We start from the raw sequence: 17,716 nt of genomic DNA, 5'->3' as shown, positions 1-17,716 counted from the left end.
ACTCAGAAACTGCAACTAATCCAGAATGGGGTAGTTAGACTGGTGACTGGGAGCAGCCGCTGGGACCACATAACACTGGTCCTGAAAGACCTATATTGGCTCCCAGGATGTTTCCAAGCACAATTCAAAGTGTTGATGCTGAGCTTGAAAGCCCTAAGCGGCCTCAGCCCAGTATACCTGAAGGAGTGTCTCCATCCCCATCGTTCAGCCCGGACACTGAGGTCCAGCGCCGAGGGCCTTCCGGCAGTTCCCTCATTGCAAGAAGCCAAGTTACAGGGAACTAGGCAGAGAGCGTTCTCGGTGGTGGCTCCCTCCCTGTGGAACACCCTCCCTTCAGATGTCAAGGAGATAAACTCAGTTTTAGAAACATCTGAAGGCAGCCCTGTTTAGGGAAGTTTTTAATGTTTGATGTCTTAATATGTTTTTGTACGTGTTGGAGGCTGCTCAGAGTGGCTGGGGTTAATAATAATAATAGTAATTACTGATGTCCAAAACACACACACACCAACACACAAACCTAGGCAGGGTTTCGAACATCAGAAGAGCACACTGGATCAGTTAAACGGCCCGCCTAATCTAGCATCCTGTTTTCACAGAGGCTGGCTGTTATGGGGAACCTGCAAGCAGGATTCAAACCAAGAGCCCTCTTGGAGTAATTTAACTCTGTGCAGCGGGGAGAAGTGGAGGCAAACCAAACAAAAGCACACTCTGCATCACAGAACGGCCCAAGTCAGGCAGGGAGGCGGCTGGCCGGTTAGTTGTGTTAGCGTCTTTTTTTCCTGGCCAGAACCACCAGGCGAGAGGGCCAATGACACGCCAAACCAGGCCTTGCAGGCCTCAAGACGGCAGCCAAGGGCACCCATGCTTCTGCCGAGGGAAGAAGGTAGGAAGTGGGGTTAGGAAGGCAGGCCGGGCCCCGGAGGGGAAGCCAAGAGGGCAAGCACCACTCCCGCACAATACCCATAGCTCTCGGCCCGGCAGCGCGTCCCGGAGGTGACGTCGGGAGGGGGCAGGTTGGGCAGGGCGTCCACCTGGAGGATGTAGGAGGAGGTGGTGTGGTGGTAAAGGATGGGCAGGGTGTGGCAGGCGGAAGCGGAGGAGGGCGAGTGGCCCGTGGAGGAGGAGGAAGGAGTAGACGGCGGCGAGGAGGAGGAAGAAGAAGATGGAGAGCAGGCGGTCGCACTTCCGCCGTGGATGTCGGAGGCGAAGGGCTGGCTGCCGCTCAAGCTGGGCATCCGGCGCAGAGTGACCCTGCCGGGCAGGTAGTGGACCAGCGGCCCCGATTCACCCTGGCCGGCGGCCTGGTGACTCTCTACCAACCTCTGTGATCCCAAGGAGTGCTGCGGGTCGACGAGGCGCTGGCGGACGTTGCTGGACATGGAGGGCGCTAAACCGGGAGAGAGGAGGGAAAGAGACAGAGGATTAGGAGGGCGAGCGGCTCAAGGGAGACAGGAGAGGCTGCTGGCTGTCGGCTTTCGTGCCCTGTCCCTGCCCACCGCCAATCGCTTCCCCGGAAAACTGAAGGAGCTCCACACTCGCCCTGAGCCCCCAGTAAATGGCTGTGGCAGCTCCTCCTTGCAGTGCCTTTTGTTTTGCTTGTTTTGTAAGAGTTACACACTGCTCGACTGGAAGGAGAAAGCTCAAAGCGACGTAGAGGAAAAAAATAAAACCATGAAAACATCTGTAAGAAAAAAGTGAGCACTGCAACCTAAGACTTAAAAAAAGTTAAAGTGGAAATAGAGTAAAACTCGCAGCAGCTTTCTACATGTTTTGGCAGGCTTGTCTAAGCCAAAGAGCGCAGGGAAGGCATCCGACTGATGTCAATAACAGGTTCATAAGCGTATAGGTGCCGCTGCACCAAAATACTGTTTTTGCACAAATGTGGAATGGGGCTGGTGTGGCACCCTAAGAGGAGCAGTTTTGTCGATCAAGGCAGTCGAGAGGCATCCATGGGGGTCACCTAAACGGCTTGCTGCCCTATAGAGGGTCCTTTGGGGGATTCTGACAAGCATCTCCCTCCTGTTTTCCTCTCCGGATTCTTCTCTCAAGTGCAGCCCTGGTAACGGAGAAGAATCACCTGCGAAGGAGCCTGGCGGACTCATGCGAGGCCCTCAGACCTCCAAGGCTTCACAGCGCCCAGGCACAACCTCTCGACAGGGCACTGGGGGGGCTGGCACAGAGGTGCCTTCTGGGTAGGCGCCGTTCCAGGGGTGGAGAGTGCCTGGGCACTGGAAGGGCATGCAAAGAAAGCAGCAACATCAGAGGGGTTAAGAGGCGCATGGAGCAGGAAGCCGATGAGCAAGGGGGGTCCTGCTGGGATCTGAAGAACCAGGAAGAAGCTGAAGTGATTCTTGAACTGCAGGGGGTTGGACTGACCGCTGGGCTTCCTTCACACTCTACAATTCTAATATTCCAGAGGCTCTTGGGGGGGGGGTGAATCTTTGCCCACAGAGGCAGGGGGAGGGGGCAGGTTGCTCTATCTTCTTGTTTCATGCCAGAAGGCATCCTCCAGCAACTGCAGGTTTCCGCCTGGAAGGTCTTTTGAAACGGGAGAACCTAAGACCCACCTGCTGGATCAGGCCAATGGCCCATTTATCCAACCTTCTCTTCTCACAGTGACCAAGCAGATGCCCATTATGGCAAACCCACAAGCAGGATTTGAGCACCAGAGCCCCCTCCCCTCCTGCATTTTCCAGCAGCTGGGATCCAGAAGCATCGCTGCCTCTGACTGTGGACAGGAACGTTCAGGCCACAGAGTCCAGGTGACCCCCGAGTCCCTCCTGCCCTGCTTTCCTCTCCGCCTGGGGGTGATTCTGGGTCCCAGCAGGCCCTGCCCCCAGGGAAAGTGTTAGTAAAGATGCCAGCTTTGGGGGGTTTTTTTGTGTGTGCACTTTTTTGGCTAGAGATGGAGGAAGAAAGGAAGAGGTGAGAATTAGCTTCTGTGCTCAGAGAGGCTGCTGGTGCCATTGTGTGAGCAGGAGGGCCCCTCCTGCCTGCCCTTTGCGTTTAGTTCAGAGGGTGGAAAGAGAATCCAAGATAATAATCCTCAAACCGGGGTATTTCCAGGACTGGTCCTCCGAGGAGAGGGATGAGCGGTCGCTGAACCTGTGCCCCAAGAGCAAGGCTGCGTCTGGCGTTAGCCAACCGGGAGGAGGGCAGGGAGGCCGGTGGGGGAGAGAGAAAGGGGGGGGCGTCATTGGTGGGGAGAAACATCACACCTCGCACAGGCATTTCTGAACGGCAAGCAAAGCACCCTGCCCTGCCCTCCGCCCCAATCCTGTCAAACCTAGACCACTGCTCTGCACCCCATTGCCAGGGTTGGGACAGATGACCCATTGGGGTCCCCTTCCCACTCTGTGGCTCTGTGCCCACTCACCACCCCCAGGCTTGCCTTCCCCACGTCTGCCCCCAGCTGACACCCCCAGCAACCGCTCTGTCCTCACCTTCCCTGCCTAGGGTGAGCAGGTTCCAGTCTATTCTAGGGGATTCCCAAATTGCCGGGGGTGGGCTGGATGACCCTCAGGGTCCCTTGAAGCACAGCAGCAAATTCCCACCAACCCCCCACTCCTCCCAGTATTGGGGAAATGCAGGGCAGAGGCAAGCCAGGCGCTCCTGCCTTAGACCACCGTGCGTCAGGGGTGCTTCAGAAGAGCAAAACGCTGGCGTGCAAACCTCTGCTCAGAAACCCCTGAGCCCCAGACTGCAGGTGCCTGGCTGAGCTTGGGGAACGCTCTGCACATAGGCGCCGACTCCATGGGGCCTGAGGGGGTCCGAGCCCCCTCAAAAATTCGTTTGGGGGGGCTCTGCCCCCCCAATAATTTAAGAAAATTATTAGTTATATTATGCTTTGTAAAATCACAAAATTATGTTGGTATTTTTTATTTTCCTTGTTTGACGATAGTTACCTTTTAAAATACATTCAGTAATGAGTTAAAACAAAGCCACTCCCGATCTAGAGAGGGGGTGGGGTTGCGGGCTCTCGACCCATCAACAATCTTGCGGGGATTCCCCCTAGCTCATTAATATTCACCGCCCACGGCGGCAGCCAATCGGCTGCCGCAAAGGGCGGGCCCTCACAGGTTCACTTAAGGTTGGGGCAGCCCGGGGCTCGCCCCTTTCATTCCCCCAGCAGCAGCGGTTGGGAGGTCTTGGGCCCCCCCAATATTTTTTATAAGTCTGTATGGGCCCCCGCCCCCCAATATTTTTTATAAGTCGGCGCCCCTGGCTCTGCGCATGTTCAAAGGAACAGCACCCTTGAGCTGAGCCTTACCAAGCCCTGCTTGATTCCAGCAGTCTTGAAGCTACACAATGGGAGCCGGTGGCATTCTGTAGCCCCAGGGCTACACTCTCCTCCTCCTCCCCACCACCGCCCCACTTTAATGCAGAGGTGGGGAGGGCAGAACACCCGGCTTTTAAAGCACACAGGCGCTGTCATGTTACCAGGATGGTGGGGGCCGCTTCCCACTTCCCTCCATGTAGAATTTGCTTCTTGCCCCATATCAGGAAGGTGATATGGGGAGGGGGCTCTGGTCCAGAGGTTCCCAAAGTGGGGGTGGGGAAGTGGGCTCACCGGGGAAGGGGAGCGCTAAGGGAGTGGCAGGGGGACAACGGAGGTGCAAATCACTATCGTGAAAAGCTGGCATGCCCAGATCAAGCCCATCCATTTTGTTGAATCAGTTGAATGAAATAGTTTTATAACTGGGCTGCAAATAATTGTGCAATTCACGGTTACCACCTTCAATTTTACTGTGTGATTCTCTTCCTTAGGGGGTTGTGCAAACTGCTATTCCAAATAATGTTTTTGGGTAGGATGGGTGGCACTGGGGGTGAGTTGATGGAACAGAGGGAGGGGGGGGCTATTGGGTTGCTGTTTTCATTTCGATTATATATTTTGTGGTTTTATATTTTGATTTTGTTCTGTGAACCCCCTGAGACCTCCAGGTATAGGGTGGTAATAAATAATAACAGAGGAAAAGCTTTGGGAATCTCTGTACCAGGAGGACTGTGTGAAAGCAAACCATCCCCTAGCTGGCGTTTCTCAAACCTGGGTCTCCAGCTGCTGTTGGACTACAACTCCCATCATCCGTGACCCCCAGAGGTCCTGCTAGCAAGGGCTGATGGGCGTTGTAGTCCAACAAGCAACTGGAGACCCAAGTTTGAGAATCACTGCTAGCCTAAAGCCCTCCAACAGGTGAGGGCTCCCTGCTTTCCATTGCTGTGAAGCCCCTTGTCCGTCCGTCCCCCCCGCTCCCCAGGGAGACCTACACTGCATGGACATGGGGGATACGATTTCTTCATCCAGGTCGTCCACGTCGTCGGTCATGATGAAGTGCGAGGTGTTTGGCCGCGTGCAGCTTCCCATCCACGAGGGGTCGATGTTGAGGACGGACACCAGGGTGTGGATGCCCGGGTTGACCACGATCTGGAAGCCGCAGAGCATCTCTATCTGCTGCCAGCGGTGGAGCCGCTCCCGCAGGGCTGCTGTCACCTCGCTCAGGGCTTGCCTGTGGGGTGGAGAAGGGAATGAGCTTCTATGAAAATGATGCACCGGTCGTATTTGTTATCTAAGTTATCTAAAATGTATAGAACAACTTCAAATACCTGCTGGAAGTGTAAAGAAAAGGAAGATACCTTTTATCATATGCGGTGGCCATGTAAGGTAACAGAATCATTTTGGGAAATGGTGTATAATGAGTTGAAAAAAATGTTTGAAATAACTTTTGTTTAAAAACCAGAAGCATTTCTTTTAGGAATTATAGGTGCTGAGATCCCGATAGATCAGAAAAGACTTTTCATGTATGCGATGCATGGATGTTATTAGCCAAGCCAAGCTGCTGGACCATGCCGAAAAGGCAAAACTGACTGGGAGAGTCAGAAATCAAGAAGACATGGACTTTAAAAAAGAATGGGGGGACATTATAATTTACCTAGGAGACCATCGTAAACAAATTAAAACTTTAGCTGGACTATAAGACCCACTTATAAAGTAATGAAAATTATGGACAATTTGGGAATACGAAAACTATGGAGAATGGACTGACATGTAGTTGTAAATATTGGTACATGCAACCATGTAGAGGATGGAGGGAAGTCTGGAGATTCAGAGAATCTCAGAGAATGGTTATTAAACAATTTTGTTATAAATGTGTACAGGTGAAAAGAAATAAACAAATATTATGGGGGGGGGAGAAAGGAAAGGAAAGAAGCAGGGCTGGAGGGAGCGGAGAGACAAAGGCCTGAGGTGCCTTGCAGGGGGTTGGTCTGGATGGCCTCTGGGGTGCCCCCAACTCTACAGTTCCACAAACCCCAACCAAGGAAGGAGCAGAGCTGAGTGGCCGAGTTTCTGCTTGGCATGCAACAGACCCCAGATTCCATCTCTGGCAGCATCTCCAGACAAAAAGTGGTGAAGCAGAGGCAATGTGGCCGCGTCACAGAACATCTTTAGCCTGCAGAGTGGCCTTGCCCAAGTCCTTCTGGATGCCTGCTCCCAACCCCGAGCGGATGGGCGGCTAGGCCCTTCCTCTTTCGCGAAGCGCTCTTGCTTCCGCAGAACAGACTGGGGGGGGGGTCATCTGACTCCCGCACAGCTGAAGGCTCCTGGCTTCTGGGCTCCAAACCTGCTTAGCAGCTTCCTAGGATGTGGGTCTTGCGGAGGGGGCAGAGCGGACAGAAGCTGCCCACAAACACAGGAAACTCACTTGGCAGTCAGGATTTTATGATCCACGTCGTCCAGGGACGAGCTGTGGGCAACGTGGAATGTCCCAAAGAGAGTGTTGCGCTTCTTCTTTATCTTTTCGGCCTGGAAAAGGGCGTAAGCAGAGAAATGTGACTGAAAAGTTTGCATCTATTCAAACTTTTCTGCTCCTGAGTCTCAGCTGCCAGCCCCTAAGGGACCCAGAGGGCGAGGCTAGGAAAGGAAGACACAGCCCACACCCTTGTTGCAGTGAGCTGAGCAGTCTGTGGATTCTGTCTCCCACCTCCATGGGCCTCATTGAAGCGTAAGAGCTCGGCTGCTGGATCAGGTCAATGGGCCATCTAGTCCAGCCTCCTGTTCTCACAGTGGCCAACCAGGTGGCCTAAAGCGAAGCCTGTAAGCAGGATTCGAACACAAGAGCCCTCTCCCCTCCCCTTCCAGAAACTGGCCTTCAGAACCATCGCTGCCTCCAACTGTGGAAGCAAGAGCATAGGGACCAGGGCTAGGAGCCCTCAAAAGCCCTCCATGAATTTGTCTTTTAAAGCCATCAAGACCATCCTGTGGCAGGGAGTTCCATGGTTTAATTCTCTGCTGTGTGAAGAAGTACCATATTTTTTGCTCCATAGGCGCACCAGACCATATAGCGCACCTAGTTTTTTTGGGGGGGAAATAAAGGGGGGGAATTATTCCCCCCCAGCCCCAAAGAGCAAAGAAGCTTCCTCTTTAGCTATGCGCAACCTCTCCACCCGAGCTTCCCCCGACCCCAGCCCCCAGAACAGGCTGCTTTCCGCAAGCCTTCTGAGCCCGGCGGATAGCTGCCTGAAGCCTGGAGAGTGAGAGGGGTCGCTGCGCACCGACCCCTCTCGCTCTCAAGGCTTCAGCGAAAGCCTGCATTTGCTCCATAGGACGCACACACATTTCCCTTCATTTTTGGAGGGGGAAAAGTGCAACATACAGCAATCGTCCAACATACAGCATCATTGCATGTCCTCAAGTTCTTGTGTAATGAGAGAGAGAAACTTTCCTCTATCCACTTTCTCCATGCGGTACACAATTTCACAAGTTCCTATCATGTTGACTTTTCTCTAAACGAAAAGCCCCAGAAGCAGCAACCTTTCCTCGTAGGAGAGTTGCTCCACCCCTGGATCATTCTGGGTGCCCTTTCCTGAACCTCCTCCAATCCTACATACCCTCTTTGAGGCGAAGCGACCAGAACCCCACAGTTTAGCCATGCGCTGCGTGAAGAAGTCCTCCCTCTCGACTGGGCCTCCTTGCTCCTTCTTCCCTGCCCCTCACTCACCCCTTCCTTGGCCAGAAGCAGCTGCTTCTCGGCGTTCTGCTTCTTGATGTTGTAGTACTGCACCTCCACCTCGTGGGTCAGCTGAAGCCACTTCTGCAGGGCTTCTGGGACGGCCCAGCTGCTATGCGACTCCAGCTCCTTCTCCGCATTCTTGAGCGCCATGCGCACCTGCAGGGAGCGGGGAACAACAGCAGTCGCTCTAGTACTTCGGCAGGCAGGCAAGGGGGCCCCAGGCGCACGAGATTTCCTCAGGGGGGAGAGGCATCAGCCACGGTCAACGACAAGACGCACCAGCTCCATCCGACAACCCCCCACCCGCTCCAGTCTCTCTGGGCCATGGGTTCCGGTTTCCTCTGCCTACTGCCAAACTGGCTCAGAGCATCCTGGTGAACGGTCTCCCTTCCCACCCTATCAAGGGGGCCTGGAATCGGGACGCTGCAGCTCATGCCCCTTTGTGTGCCCTCGAGAGTGGAAATGACAACTGATCAGTCGCCCGTGGGAAGCCAGGAAGCAGGATCTCAGCACAAGAGCCCTCACAAGAGTCCTGTGGCTTTCAGGAACAGGCATTCAGAAACATTAGAGCGCCGTCTCTGTAGAGCCCTGGGTGTCCAGGCACCCACAAAATTTTCAGCGAGGGGTCTGGGCCCCCTCAATATTCTGCAGCCGGGTGGGCTCTCCCGCTGCAACAGCGGGCTCTGCCAGAGCCTGTCGCAGCAGCAGGAGGCCCTGTTGCAGGTCCCACCAGGCCACTGGGAGGAGCTCTGGCATGTTGGGATATTTCCGTTCCACCTTAAAAGGGAGCAGGCTATGTGACACAGAGTCTGCGTATTTCCTGTTCACAGGATGTTTATGTTTGCTATTGCTTTCGTTTCTCTCTTGGTGCCTGAACCCGCTAGCAGGCGGTCATGTTTTTCTTTGTTCTGACTAACGCTGAATAAACATTCTAAATGATACTCTCCTGAGTGCAACTTTTGCTGTGTGTGAATTCTGCTGATAGAGCGTGCATCAGCCCAGGAATGTGGCAATCTATTTCTGGAGCTCGTGTCGCTAATAGCTGATACTGTATCTACGGGAGATCGATGGACGTCCGGAGACGACGTGGAGGCAGTGATGGCCTATGTCTCCCTGGCAGTATCCCAACATGGCATGCCCCCCAAAAGGCCTGGTGGGGCCTGCTGAGGCTGCAACAGGCTCCACTGGGCTCTCACGGTGCAGTAGCCTTTAGGAGGGTGTGCCAGGGCGCACCTGAGAAGCCTTGCTCTCTCTAGCTGTGGAGGCAGAGCATCCTGGCTAATAGTCATCCGTGGCCCCTGTTAGAATTCCTGCTCCAGGACTGCAGTCATGGGATTGTTGTCTATCACATGACGGTCTATGTTTTGACTCCACAGAGTGGGAAGTGACGGAGACAGGATGTTTGTATTCCGTGAAGTGGGACTATTGTCCTTTGTTCTTTTTCTCTTTGCTGTCTGATGCTAGAGGGAGAAGGAGCCATGTTGCAGTGCTCCGTGTGTGTTTATATGTAAATAAAGTAGATTAGCCAAAATGCTGAGTTGCTGAGGTCTGTCACGCGCATGATGCGCAAACTCTGTGGATCCATAAGTGTGCTGGTGTCTGTTGGCATCGGTCGCTGTGATGTTCTGGCTGAATAAAGCTTATGAAGCTCCCAAACGATCAACCAGGAGGGAGGGAACATGCCAGTCAGGCGTGTGTCCCCGCCAGCGTCCTACTCGATTGTAGGCCGAGCTCCTGACAGCCCCCTCCTGCTCCCGTGACTTTGTCCAATCCTTTTTTTAAAAGCCATCCAAGTTGGTGGTCCTCACTCTCTGATGTGGGAGGTAGTTCCACAGCTGAACTACATACTCTGCAAAGGACTTTCCCTGATCCATCCTGAATCTTCCAACGCTCAGCTTCATCAGATGTCCACGAGTTCCAGTGTTGAGAGGGGAAACTCTTCTGCATCTATTTTCTCCCTGCTATGCATCATTTCACAAACTTCGATCATGTCACCTCTAAACTAAGAATCCCCAAACCCTGCAACCTTAGGAAGTCGCTCTATCCCCTGGGTCATTTTGGCTTCTCTTTTCTGCACCTTCTCCAATGAACACATGAGCGGGGAGGACGACAGGAGGCCGGACGGTGACCCGAACCCCAACTTGGACCTCAAAACCTGTGTGCCACTTCTAACCCTCTTGGGCCACAGAGATTGGGCTAGAGAGGTTGTCTGTGCCCGTCTTGCTGCCCGAGATCAAGCGGTCATGGGAAACAGGCCAAAGATACGACTGCCTTGAGGTTGGACGAGGCCTTCTGGTTTGCTTAGCCCAATTATATGGAGACAGGAATCATGTGCCTCATTTTAAAATTGGGACTGATGGGAGGAGAGAATCTGGCATATGGTTGCCACCTTTTTGAAAAGGCTGGCTTTGGGGGGCTCAGTTCCAAAGGGCAGCAGGTCAGGCAGAAACCTCCAGAGCCCAAAGAGAGTTCAAGCCCCCCAGGAGGAGCTGTCCACCTACCCGGCATGGGGGCTGCTCCCGGCCAGGGCGTACCTGCTCCAGCTCCTGCTCTGCATACTTCTGCCGGCTGAGCTCGTTCTCTGTCCCCTCCCGCAGCTCCCGGAGCCGGTGGGCCTCCTGCTTGGCGATGCTGATCTCGTCCTGCAGCCGCTTCTCCAAGGAGACCTTCTCCACCTCCACCGTGCGGTGCTCCTCCTGGGCCTTCTGGAGCCTGAACAGAGAGAGACAGAGCAGAAATGGGCCATGAGACTGGCTGCCCGCAGAGTGCTAGGGCTGGAAGTCTGGAAAGATGCAGTCACCTGCCCCAGGAGGAGTGCAGGTGGGCTGGCAAGAATGGAGAGCAAGGAAGCAGGTCCTGAAGCTCAGAGAAATGCCTTGGAGGAGGAAGCTGATTCAGATGCTCAGAGGGGAGCTGGACAGAAAGAGCACAGAGAGGGGTGTTGGGGGGAGAAGGCACAGGGAAGCTGACAGTGGAGAGCAAGACTAAGGGCCAGGTCATCCAGAAACAGGAGCGAGGTGGTGATATAGGCATGGCTTCACTTACAACGCAGGAATTCTACAGCCCCTATTCATTTTGCTTTGGTGCCTAGCCTCCCAAAGCTCCAAGAAGATTAAGAAAAGGAAGGCAGGGTTGAAATATACATTCTTAAAAAAACTAGAAGCATTTGTGGCGCTGTGGGTTAAACCACAGAGCCTAGGGCTTGCCGATCAGAAGGTCGGTGGTTCGAATATCCACAACAGGGTGAGCTCCCGTTGCTCGGTCCCTGCTCCTGCCAACCTAGCAGTTCGAAAGCACATCAAAGTGCAAGTAGATAAATAGGTACCACTCTGGTGGGAAGGTAAATGGCGTTTCCGTGCGCTGCTCTGGTTTGCCAGAAGCGGCTTAGTCATGCTGGCCACATGACCCGGAAGCTGTACACCGGCTCCCTCGGCCAATAAAGCGAGATGAGTGCCGCAACCCCAGAGTAGTCTGCGACTGGACCTAATGGTCAGGGGTCGCTTTACCTTTTATAGGCCAGGACATTAATAGGCAAGATGTTAAACTGTTTTTATATGAAACAACAGCGGCAAGAGTATCGTTAGCCCAGAAGTGGAAGCAAGAAGAAATTCCGACGAAAGAAGAATGGCAGACGAAATTAATGGACTATGCAGAACTGGACAAAGTGACAGGAAGGATTCGAAACCTGCGGGACCAGAGATTTACAGAAGATTGGAAGAAGTAGTATATGAACTATCTGAAGAGCAATTGTAACCAACAAATTACGCTAGTAGGACTACAGTAAGTTTTGTAAGGAGAAATATACAAAGTGTTACAAAGTAGAAAAAGATAAGAGATAATGGTTATAAGTTTGAAATGTAATAGGGAAAATAAGAAATGCATACTGAGAGACTAAATTGGAAAATTTTCAGACCAGACTGATGGAAGTCAAAAAAATTGAATAAGAAGTAAAAGTATGTATAATTGCTGTTGAAAATGATACGTTAAAAAACTAATAAAAATTTATATATATATTTTTTTAATATTATATTTTTAAAAATTATATTAAAAAAAGGAAGGAAATGAAGGCAGGAAGGAAATGCAAGCTTAAAAGTCAATTAAAACCCCACCTGCAGCACCCCTCTGCCAACCAACCATCAACCCCTCAGCTGGAAACCACAGGCTCTTGGGCTTGAATCCTGCTTGGTGGTTTCCCAATGGGGCATGTGGTTGGCCACTGTGAGAACAGGATGCCAGACTAGATGGGTCTCATCCAGCAAGCTCTTCTTCTTACATTCTTCACCAAACCTTGGCTCCCAGCCACGACTGACGGTGGTGCGTTTTCCAAGGCAGGGGACTTCCTGACTCTGGGGGAGCCGCCCAGCACACCTCCCTCTGACCCCACCCAGAGTGGAACCGAGGCCTGGCAGACATAGGTTTAGGCAGGGGGTTCTCGGCAAGTAGCTGGACGCACCCTGCGGCTGACGAGAAGGGAAAGGAACCTCTCCCAGGCACACAGAGCTGCTTTTTGTCAGCGCCGTTTGCTTCCAAGGCTGCAAAATGCAGGGCATGCGTATCTCAGTCTCCCACCCCACCTTGCAGTGATGCTGCAAAAGAGACAACTGCATCTGTATGGCAAGTGGAAAAGCGAGGCTGAGAGAGGGGCTTCGCCTACGGTGGGCACCCACCCAGAAATGCTTTTTGCAGGGGACCTACAACACCTATTCAGCGGCTGGTTCCAGTTTCCATGAATTGGGCTTTGCCATCCTCTGAGAAGCTGGACTTCAATCTGATCTGATGCTTTAATGGAGCCCTTGCACTGTCCAAAACAAGGACCTTTGCCAAGAGAGGAAATGGAGACAATTGCATCAGCCTGTTCCAAGGAGAGTTGTGGGCTTTGAGCCATCCTGGGGTATGTGTGAAACGAGTTTACGTCACTGCACAGCATCCCAGGAGGATGGAAGGAGGCAGCGGAAATCTTTGTCCTGGCTCTTAGGACCCAGACCACAAGCTGCTCTCCCCCCCCCCCCCCAGCCTTCCTCCAACAAAAGCATGCGCATTGCCTCGGAAAGATAACGTTTTTCTAAGATTCAGATCTAAGGACGGCCCACGATTACCCCATGGGATGTTGCAAAAGTAAGCCACAGCCCTCAGGACCTAACATCCCAAGATCTTAAAAAACTTCCTCTGCCCCCAATTCTACGAAGTTCACCAATGCCTGTTCCCTCGACACTGAAATCTGCAGGCTTCTACGTGTTCCACTGCCTGCAGACACCCGTTCAAACCTTAAAAGTGAAAATCTTCAGTCTGCCTTTATCTATATAGAGCAAGAGCAATTGACGTGAGCGTAATTCGCTGTAATTCCTCACCAGGAACCAACGAAACAAGTGCAGTCAGCTTTTCAAATTCCAGGGGACAACAATCAGTCCAACTCAGGCATCCCCAACCTTCAGGCCTCCAGATGTTTTGGACTACAATTCCCATCATCCCTGACCACTGGTCCTGTTAGCTAGGGATCGTGGGAGTTGTAGGCCAAAACATCTGGAGGGCCACAGGTTAGGGATGCATGGTCTAACTCAGTGTTTCCCAACCTTGTGCCTCCAGATGTTTTTGGCCTACAACTCCCATCATCCCTGACCACTGGTCTTGCTAGCTAGGGATGATGGGAGTTGTAGGCCAAAAACATCTGGAGGCACAAGGTTGGGAAACACTGGTCTAACTGTTATGAAAACATGCTCCTGTTGGAGAGACGAAAGTTGCTGCCTGCAGGGCTTCCCTCCTAGGCTGCCACGAGGTGCAGGATTCTGCTCCAAGTATGTCCACATTTAGATATCAAGAGACACAAACTATGATACATTAGTTTGCATGTGTGTATGTACACACACTTCCTACACTGCAAGATTCAGGACTGGCAAAAGAGAGTCCTTCGTGCAGAGCAGAGTTAAACTATGGAACTCCCTGCCACGGGAAGAGAGAGGAGGAATAAATCCTCTCCTCCTGGGCAGGCACTTCTGCTGTGATAATGTGGCAGGATGAATCTGGTGAGGGTGTGGAGTCTCCCCAGGCCCTCTCCATGGGCTGTTCTCTGAAACGCAAGGGCAGGTATTGCGGCTGCCTGCCGGGTGTTTGCTTAGCAGAAAACAATGGGCCTCCAGGGCCTGGACGTCCTGAGAAAGAGAGAGAGAGAGAGAGAGAGAGAGAGCGCGCGCACCTCCTTGTCACCTGCTGAGGGTCTGTTCTGGGACACCACTGGCTGCCTCCTCTGTACGTTGCATTTCTGTCACCCTGCCAATGTTTCCTTTTCGGGCCATGTTTTACTTTTAGGGTATTTTCAGTCGGCTTTGGTTCAGCAATTTGTTTTGAGAATCAAAGGAGGAGGCCAAGGAAATTGAAGAACAGCTTCATGTACGCGACAACGGCGGCAAGAGTCTTAATAGCAAACGGATGGAAGAACGAAGAAATCCCGACCAAAGAACTGTGGCAAGGGAAACTGATGGACTATGTGGAATTGACACACAAACTGCGTGATAAGGACAACTGCGACTTTAAAGAAGAATGGGAACCTTTTACAAAGCATTTAAAGAAACAACAAAGTGAATTGGACTCCTTGGCAGGTTTTGAATGAACATACACAAATTTATTATTGGTAATATAGAGAGAGGTAGGCTAAGGATCTTTACAATTTTATAATATGCAGAGATTAATACGTGCTGAGTAAATGTGGATGATGTGTTTTTGATGTATTGTTATGCTGAAATTCTTAATAAAAAATTAATAATAAAAAGACAAAAAAAAAAGAGAATCAAAGGAGGTGGAAGACAAGCAGGCATAAAAGGCAATGAGGGGAAACCTATTCTCCTGGGAGATTCAGCACCCGGTGACAAAACCAATGCATAAAGCAGAGAGCAAGGGAGAGGCTGCACTGAATTTTCGGGGGTTTCAGCCCCCAAATGTGCATTGGTCAGCACTCTCTACCTGGAGTGCTGTGTTCAGTCCTGGGCACCCCACTTTAAGGAGGATACTGACAAGCTGGAAGGCATGCAGAGGAGGGCAAACGAAATGATCGAGGGTTTGGAAGCAGAGCCTTATGAGGAATGGCTGAGGGAGTTGGGGATGTTTAGCCAGGAGAAGGGAAGACTGAGAGGTGAGATGATTGCCACCTTCAAGGACCTGAAGGGCTGCCACGTCGAAGACGGAGCAAGCTTGTTTTCCGCTGCTCAGTGACAGACGGAATGCTCCAAAGTGGGTGATGAAAGGTTCAGGAAGGATAAAAGAAAGTTCTTCCTCATGCAGAACCTAGTTAAACTATGGAATTCGCTGCCACCGGAGGCAGTAATGGCTACCAACTTGGAAGGCTTTAAAAGAGGATTAGACCAATTCATGGAGGAGGAAAGGGCTATCAAAGGCTACTAGCCATGATGGCTCTGCTCTGCCTGCACAGTCAGAAGAGCAATGCTTCTGAATCCCAGCTGCTGGAAACCACAGAAGGGGAGAGGGATCTCGCGTTCAAATCCTGCTTGCAGGTTCCCCAAAAGAGGCATCCACTTGGCGACCGTGAAAACAGTATGTTGGACTTCATGGACCAATGGCCTGATGCTTGTCTTATGTTTAGAAGACAAAACTGCAAGGCCAGTCAGTAAGGGGCTCTGAAATTCAGCTGCAGATGGAATGCCCCAAGCTGAATGGGAAGGAGATGCCGGAGAATCCAGGTTTCCTCCAGTTCACACTGATAAGAGAAGGGAAAGCCGGCTTTCTAAGAGCATCAAACTCAGCAAGGTTGGGTGGGTGCTGGTGTGAAAGGAAGTGACAGGAGCCTCCCTGGAGCTCAACGTAACACAAAGCAAGAATTCTGAGGAGGAAGCCAGTCCCCAGGAGGGCTGAGATCCACAGACTCCGAGGAGGGAGAGCAGTGGAATGTCCTCCAAAGGCCAAGCCTTGGCTCCTGGGCATTGCTCTGCTGCATTGCTCCTTTCTCCAAAGGCAATCTTCAAAACTCTGCAGGGCTGTCACAGGAAGATGGAGCAAGCTTGTTTTCTGCTGCTCCACAGGGAAGGGCACAAAACCAAGGGATCCAAACGGCAAAAAAGGAGATTCCAAAGAAACACAAGGAAGAACTTTCTTAGGGCAAGAGCTGTTTGACAGTGGAGGAGACTCCCTCAGAAGGTAGTGGACTCTCCTTGGAGGTTTTTAAGCAGAGGCTGGATGGCCGTCTGTCGGGCGTCCTTGAGCATTGCAGAGGGTTGGGCTAGATGACCCCTTGGGGGTCGCTTTGATGAGGTGCCAGGGCGAGGGAGAGGGATGTCGTTGCAGCAGCTGCCTTCAGGCCTTTCCAGAAGCATCCGGCACAGGCCTCGCTATGCAACGGCAGCATGGGACGCTGCGGGGAATGCGAAAAATGTGCACTCTGGCAGGCGAGTTTCTCAAATAAACACATTGCCTGGGAAGAGCAGAACAGGCCACCGCTGTGTCACTGAAGCAGCATTGCAAATTGCGAAGCCCACCAAAAACACAAGGCAGCTGCTTGGAACACAGCAGTGGTTCCCAAACTTTTTCGGGCGACTGCTCTTTTGGTTACCTCCCAGTGCCCCCTACTCTACCGTACGAAAAGCAACATTCAGAAGAGCAGTTTGCACAACCCACTAAGGAAGGCGATAAGTCAATAAAGGTCAAAACAGTAATGATTAATTGCACACTTATTCAAAATCCAGGGACGCAGGTGGTGCTGTGGGTTAAACCACAGAGCCTAGGACTTGCTGATCGGAAGGTCGGTGGTTCGAATCCCCGTGACGGGATGAGCTCCCGTTGCTCGGTCCTTGCTCTGGCCAACCTAGCAGTTCAAAAGCACGTCAAAGTGCAAGTAGATAAATAGGTACCGCTCCGGCGGGAAGGTAAACGGCGTTTCCGTGCGCTGCTCTGGTTCGCCAGAAGCGGCTTAGTCATGCTGGCCACATGTCCCGAAAGCTGTACACCGGCTCCCTCAGCCAGTAAAGCGAGATGTGCGCCGCAACCTCAGAGTCGGCCACGACTGGACCTAATGGTCAGGAGTCCCTTTACCTTTACTATTCAAAATCCAATGAAAACTATTTGCTTGATGAACTTTATCTGGGGATAGCAGCTTTTCAAAGCCTGATATTTATACCTCCAGTTCTCCCACTTACCCCCGGGGTGCTGCCACCCAATTTGGGGACCACTAGTACACAGGCAGGGCAATTTCAAAGCCACCGCCACACACAAGCCGTCTCAGCCACCCTCTTCGCCGGCTCCTCTGCAAGGCAAAACTTGTTTTCGGCTCACATTTCTGCCTCAGAGAAAAAAACGTTTCCCTCCCCAATTAACAAGGAATATTTGTGACGTTCCTAGTTTCAGAGATAACCCCGTGCTCTCGGCAGGGTCCTGGCGCTCCAGGGGCCTGTTTGGAGCTGCGGCTTAACGAGGAATTTCTGTCTCCCGGCAGAAAGGAGCCTGTGAGCTGAAGTGAAACCAGACAAAAGAAAAGTCCTTCTTCGTGCAGCAGCGCAGAGCTGAACTGTGGAGTTCGCTCCCACCAGACATGGCCGCTGACCCAGGTGGCTTCAAAAGAGGATTGGACAAATTCATGGGGGAGGAAAGAGCTATTGATGGCTACTAGCCACAATGGCTCTGCTCTGCACCTCCACATTCAGAGGCAGCCATGCTTCTGAATGCCAGGAAACCTCAGTAGCAGAGAGTTCCTCTGATGGTCAGATCCTGCT

At 52.2% G+C, this 17,716-nt stretch overlaps 1 protein-coding gene across 17 annotated transcripts in view; it reads right to left on the bottom strand.

Annotated features, from left to right (window-relative positions):
* STIM1 (stromal interaction molecule 1) overlaps positions 1 to 17,716 on the bottom strand; it is a 106,279-nt gene that overhangs the window by 2,552 nt on the left and 86,011 nt on the right. For 4 of the 17 annotated variants that reach the window (XM_083736461.1, XM_083736453.1, XM_083736462.1 and 1 more), the window contains 6 exons: positions 10,541 to 10,718; positions 7,995 to 8,162; positions 6,699 to 6,799; positions 5,266 to 5,504; positions 3,053 to 3,130; positions 961 to 1,387 (listed from right to left, as the gene is read on the bottom strand). In XM_083736461.1, the coding sequence (XP_083592587.1) occupies positions 961 to 1,387; positions 3,053 to 3,130; positions 5,266 to 5,504; positions 6,699 to 6,799; positions 7,995 to 8,162; positions 10,541 to 10,718 (1,191 nt within the window). Of the gene's footprint in view, positions 1 to 960; positions 1,388 to 3,052; positions 3,733 to 4,226; positions 5,505 to 6,698; positions 6,800 to 7,994; positions 8,163 to 10,507; positions 10,719 to 17,716 lie in introns of all 17 variants that reach the window. The other 13 variants (XM_083736460.1, XM_083736459.1, XM_083736458.1 and 10 more) reach the window with 7 other exon arrangements.

Source organism: Podarcis gaigeae (assembly GCF_964106915.1).
Source record: "Podarcis gaigeae genome assembly, chromosome: 4".
NCBI classification, from domain to species: Eukaryota; Metazoa; Chordata; class Lepidosauria; order Squamata; family Lacertidae; genus Podarcis; species Podarcis gaigeae.
This window is presented reverse-complemented; position numbering and strand designations above follow the sequence as displayed.